Consider the following 6,709-nt stretch of genomic DNA (forward strand, 5'->3'; position numbering starts at 1 on the left):
TGTATATGGTAGCATCGGCCAATCGGTCACAATGTACTGTTAACTTTTGAACATATGGAGAGTTCCATCCCTTTGGCTACAATATATTTCTAATAATAACAATGAGATTTTCAACAAATGAAATCATAACTGTTCTTAAGGCGTGAATTTATAATATTTTAATTAAGTAACATCTGTATCATTTAAAAGTATATAAACTGTGTTGTAAGAATACTCAATACATAGAACTGGAACCATGTTACGATATATTCTACTCCTCGCTGTGGCTGTTATTGCTATTCAGGTAAGAAATTGTCATATTATTATTATTTTATTATTATTATTATTATTATTATTATTATTATTATTATTATTATTATTATTATTATTATTATTATTATTATTATTATTATTTTTATTATTATTATTATTATTATTATTATTATTATTATTATTAGTAGTAGTAGTAGTAGTAGTAGTAGTAGTAGTAGTAGTAGTAGTAGTAGTAGTAGTAGTAGTAGTAGTAGTAGTAGTAGTAGTAGTAATATCATTATTATTTTTATTATAATATGTTTTTTTTTATTACTTTTACTAACCCTTTACTTCGTTCTGTTTAAAGTAAATAATCCCAGTATTTCTGTTATAAATTAAAATACGTTAGATCATGTATTATCATTTATGGAATCAAAATGTCAATTGATAGGTTTTTCAAGCATTTATAATAGTTTCTTTTTTGATTTTTACGTCATTTCGTGGACAATTTCATTTTGGCATGTCTCCTCTGCACTTATGCAAATCATATTCACTATAGTATTGATATCGAAAGGTATATATATACACCTTTTTTTTAAAGAAAATTTGCTATACTATCAACTTATATCTCAGAAAGGTAATATTTTAATGAGGGAATTTAATTACCTTATTTATGTTTTCCTTTTCAGGCTCGATCACCACCAAATCCAAATTGTAAGTAAATCTATGCGTTTAACAATTTTAAAGAAACAATTATTTAAAATAAGGGAACATATTTTTATACAATGTACTGCCTTTCCACTCTTAGCCCTTGAAATATACACATACATTTTATGTCTGTCCTTGAAGCTTATCATACATGTACGTACTATTCTTTGTTTCTCCCGAGATGACTTTCTTTAGGACATGACACAATTATTTTATGTTAGAATATGAACAAAACGATGTCTCAAATAAATGTTAGAGTTTAGATTATTGAATTTGATACCCAGACCTTGAAATAATTTGGATGTAACAATTTTTTTCATTGGCTAAAAGTTGTCGTCAAATCCACAGTTGACCAGGCGTAACTAAGGAGGGACCCGCCATTTTGAATTGATTGAATCCACAAATGTTCAATTACTGTCGATATAAAAAAAAAGATATTCTATATACAATTAAAACTGAAAAAGTCGGTCACCTGAGTCATGAATATGCAATAAGAAATGCTATATTAAGATTAAACTGAAGAAAGAAAAAACGACCACAACAGTCGGTGATCTGAGTCAGAGAAAGATAGCTTAAAACTTGGTACTTCAATAGCTTGTTAACTGAATCGAGTGCACCTGTGTTACTGTATTATTCTAAGAACAACAAAAAACGAGATTTCCATGTATTTCCTGTTTAGTATATTATTGTTTGTCAAAAAAAGAGGGACGAAAGATACCAAAGGGACAGTCAAACTCATAAATCTAAAACAAACTGACAACGCCATGGCTAAAAATGAAAAAGACAAACAGAAAAACAATAGTACACATGACACAACATAGAAAACTAAAGAATAAACAACACGAACCCCACCAAAAACTAGGGGTGATCTCAGGTGCTCCGGAAGGGTAAGCAGATCCTGCTCCACATGTGGCACCCGCCGTGTTGCTTATGTGATTACAAATCGTCGATTTTGAGGATTTTAATGCCATGTCATGTCAAATTTTGTATCGACTGATGATTTTGAATCTCGCTTTGTTATCTTTTTCATGTTGTCGAACAAAAGTGATAAAGTATAACTGTTTTATTCTTCAGACGGAAAATGCAGTAATAAACCTCTATGTATGATGTATTGTAAATATGGTAACCGCGTCGACCAAGATGGCTGTGCTATTTGTAAATGTAAACAACCTCGTAAGTACATTCTAAACACACACTAATAAATTATTGTTGATCCAATCTGATTAAAATACACATCTTCTGTTAACGCTTTGCTTACTAGGATCTGACAACACTTCATTCTACATTCCGATTTTAAGAGCTTTCGGGGTCTTCTGGTTCTGTTGTAAATTAAAATGCACACCTTAAAATACTTAAAAGATATTTCATTGGTTCATTTAATAGTGAACAGAAAGGAGAAAGGAGTATATTTATTGATGTGAATTTTACTTACCATAGCAAAATTCTCGATCGTCAAAAAAATGTCAATATTATAACAGCAATGAAAATACTGATCCAATAATATATAGCTTATTTCTTGTGTTCCAATTGACTGCTGTCTCGAATATATCAGCTGAAATTGCTTTCATTTTACTTGTTTCAAAGACATTTGTTCATTGAAAAACCCATGTAGTTTGCTTCTTTTCTATTTTCAGCTTACTGCTCGAACGTTATGTGTGCTATGTACTGTGAACACGGCTTTCAAGTTGGAGCTGATGGATGTGAAATTTGTAAATGTAACCAGCCACGTAAGTCTATAATGTCTGAATCTTATATTCCAAATATAACAATAAAGGTTTTACTCCATTGAAATCGGCGCTGTTTAATATGTAATTTCTGGTTACTTAATCTTGAGATATTTTCTACCATCTTTCGATTTTTAACATTTTATGATGCCTTTAAGGGATTTGGTGAAAGATGATCATTTTGTTATTTTATCACTTTCATACTTTGATTAAACACTACATGATACGTGTTAAAAAAATGCAATAATTGATGGAGTGAAAATTTCAAATGAAAAAAAAGTTAATGTTGCACATACACAATTTGTCAGACCTAGTATTTGTTACACGTGATTATGGTAAACACTCAAAAACCCTGTATATTTAGCTATTGAAGGTCTTTTTATGATGATGCCACTAGTTTTACCAAAATTGATTTTCCACAATAGTGAAAGACTTTTCGATTCAACCCTCAACTTTTACCAAATGCATAGAAAAACCATGTCTAAATGGTCAGTTAATTAGTCCTCTATTGTATTTAAGTATTCTGATAAAATCTAATTTCGTGTACTTTGATTAGCAAAGAACGTACAAACAATAAGCTATAACCTAAATAACAAAAAGTAAAATCACAAAAATACTGAACTCAGAGGAAAATCAATTCGGAAAGTCCATAATCACATGACAAAATCAACTAACAAAACGCATCAAAAACGAATGGACAAGAACTGTCATATTCCTGACTTGGTACAGGCATTTTCAAATGTAGAAAATGGTGGATCGTTTTATAGCTATCTAAACCTCTCACTTGTATGACAGTCGCATCAAATTCATTTTTGATACTTCAGCTCACTGTCAGCCTGTAATGTGTAACATGTTCTGTGACCATGGGTTCAAATTCGGCGCTGATGGATGTGAGATTTGTAAATGCAACAAACCACGTAAGCCTTTACATTAAGCTTTATTTCTAAAGATTTGAACCGGACTCGCTTACCTTTTTAAGCAACTTGTTTTAAAGCTATGGCGATCTTCATTGTACGTTTTGTTTGTCGTGATTTTTCAAAGGTTAGTTATTGGTTATAATAGTTTTTTTTTCAATATTTCTAGAGGTGGTAAATCACAACTTATAAAGACTAAATTAGAATGTAAATAAATGTTATTGATACATGTTGTAATTCATGTTGTATTGAAGAGAGAAAAAAAAACATATGACTTCAATAAAAGTACTATTATGATTTTTAAATTCTTGGTTTGAGGGTTCATGATAGCTTCTTTATAGGTTCCTGATAAAGATAATCCGGAACACGTACTAGTTCTACAAAACATTCTGTTTATTCTCAATTCTTGCACTATGTGGTGTTTAGACTTTAGTCAGATTAAAAGTCCCGAAAGTATCATAACCATATCATTCAGCTGTTCACATTCATATATTTCTCCAATTTGCTGTTGAAAGATTTCAAGACATTTTAAATGTGTAGGTTGGAAATCATCTAAACATCATAGAGGCGATGTTTATCATTTTGATGCCAATAACGGGTCAAATGGAATTTTAAGTGATAATATATCTTGACTTTAGTTTCCAGCGTTCCATATGTATGTTAATACAGAAAAGCGTGCAAACCCACAAACTGTATAAAGTGTTACATTTATATATATTTTAGTATGCCATATATATCAAGTTTTGTGACTGTATTTCAGCTGGTTCTGGGTACGAATAAAAAGATGATGGATAAAGTTCATGTATACAATAACTAATGACAAAGACGTTGAGCGGATTGTATTCAATAAAAATATTAAAACATATTTCTAATTTATATTTATTTCTTGTTTGCTAACAAAATCAAGTCATTGGGTAACAGAAATTACTAGTCTTTGATCCTGACATAAAAAGGGGCGAAAGATACCAGAGGGTTATATTAGTCAAACTCATAGATTGAAAATAAACTGACAATGCCATGGCTAAAAATAAAAAGACAAACAGACAAAGAGAAGAACAACATATGGCACCCGTTGATTATGTTATTTCAAATCCGGTAAATAGTCTCACTGAATAGGTCACATTCTAGAAAAGGAAAGGGTATTGTAGTTTCGACATTACGAAACATATCCAATATCATTTGTGAAACAGTTATTCCGTAACGGTCAACCAACCAGTGATTGCGTCAGTAAAAATTACGACCGATTGATTTCAACTTCACTATTTGGAACTCTTGGTTTAATAGCTTTATTGTGAGCAGCAATCCTCTATGAAAGAAATCATGATAGAAAATACAAACCCGGGGATATCAAATCATTGAGGAGATATATCCTTTGTATCCAAGCGCTGCTGGAATGTTGCTTCATAGAAATGGAAAGTTCACAATTTGGAAGCTGAAATCATCACTTTTTTCGTAAAGTTTTGTTTTCAACCAACCCTCATTGACAATTTCTAGATGTAAGTCAAGATATATCAAGTTATTAGTGTAACAGAAATTAACTTTTAAGTTATTATATTGCAGTGTGCAAACATGATTTGTAACAAAGAAATCAAAATATTTCACAAACACACCAGATACTCGACAGTTAAAAATACCGACATTGACCTGTAATTATTTTTGTTTTTACACATTGTGACTTGGATTGAGAGTTGGCTCATAGGCACTCATGCCACATCTTATAATTTTTGTTAAGGTCTAATAAAATTTCACATTTGTAAGTGGGAAAAATGAGACTTGAACGTGTCCTGCGGAAATCATCTTATTAGTCAGTCAATACTTTTAGAACACAGGGGTTATTAGCCGACATTTAAATCTCAACAATGAATTAAGAAGACATGTTTAGGTTTTAAACAAAAACCTAGCAATTTTTATGAATTACAAAAACACACAAGAAATAAATATTTGACAGGGAAAGCCCTCAATGTTCATATTGTTTACCAAGAAATTGACTCAGTGGATGGGCTTAGTAAAAAGGACATATGACGATATAATTTTTTCACACTTACCTGAATATACATGATATAATTTCTACTGTACTCTACACAGACATCTCTCATTTAACTCTAAGGGTTTTTCAATTTAGTCTATGGTTAAATGTTTTTGACTTAAATATGTTATTTACATGATTTAGTTTCATTTACTTTGCTAATTGTAATATTTCAAACTTTATATTTTCTTATTTACCTGTAATTAACTTTCAATGTTGTATAGTATTTTATATAGCAGTATGGGCAACTTACTTTAGTGAACAGTTTTCATTAGCATTGATTAACAAATTGTTTTCATTCAGAGTTATCATTTAACTGAATTTTGCATTATTATTTATTTGCAATTGTGTAATTAAACATAAAATATTATTTGCTACAAAATGATATATTCATATGCATTGATTTGTAAAGTTGTATTTATTCGTCATTATATAAATATTTCAGATCTGTCGTTGCCTTCTAAGTTATATTTAATAAAGTATATGAACATTCTGCATTAATTCATCTGAGCCTTATTCTACCTGGTCACATAAAGAACTGATAAAAAACAAACCAAGCTGTATATGTATTTTATATACTAGTAATAAAAAAACAATCTGTATAAGTATTTTATATACTAGTAATAAATCCAAGCTGTATATGTTTTTTATATACTAGTAATAAATCCAAGCTGTACAGGTATTTTATATACCAGTAATAAAAGCCGGAGTATTGGTATTGAATAATATATCTTCAACAAAACATTGAACTTTAGAATTATTCTATACACTTTACGAAATTAGTGGTGTAATAACAAAACACCATATCAAAGTATAGCTATACAACCGGGTTTAAATCACAATTTTCTTCATGATAAAATGTATGTACCAAGTCAGAAATCTAAAAGTACTTACATATGTACCCATTCTTATTCGTGAGGCATGGACAAATTATTTCACTGACTTATCTACTCTATCGGAAAAACCGCAGAATCAACAGTACCGTTCTCAAGTTGAGCTAGACCGTATTTTACTTCAAGACATATTTGAACATTGAGATGAAAAAAACGATTGAATTTGAAATTGGAACAATTCAAAAATGTATTTCAAAAATGAAAACTGGAAAA

General features: G+C 30.1%; 1 protein-coding gene across 1 annotated transcript; it reads left to right on the top strand.

Moving 5' to 3' along the window:
- The first annotated feature begins 211 nt into the window (after positions 1–211).
- On the top strand, positions 212–4,438 carry LOC139494925 (antistasin-like). Its single transcript, XM_071283056.1, has 6 exons — positions 212–283; positions 921–945; positions 2,014–2,112; positions 2,574–2,666; positions 3,488–3,580; positions 4,338–4,438. Exons 1-6 carry the CDS (start codon positions 236–238, stop codon positions 4,355–4,357), a joined length of 378 nt encoding a protein of 125 aa, XP_071139157.1. The 5' UTR covers positions 212–235; the 3' UTR covers positions 4,358–4,438.
- The last annotated feature ends 2,271 nt before the right edge of the window (positions 4,439–6,709 follow it).

Source organism: Mytilus edulis, chromosome 11 (assembly GCF_963676685.1).
Source record: "Mytilus edulis chromosome 11, xbMytEdul2.2, whole genome shotgun sequence".
NCBI lineage: Eukaryota > Metazoa > Mollusca > Bivalvia > Mytilida > Mytilidae > Mytilus > Mytilus edulis.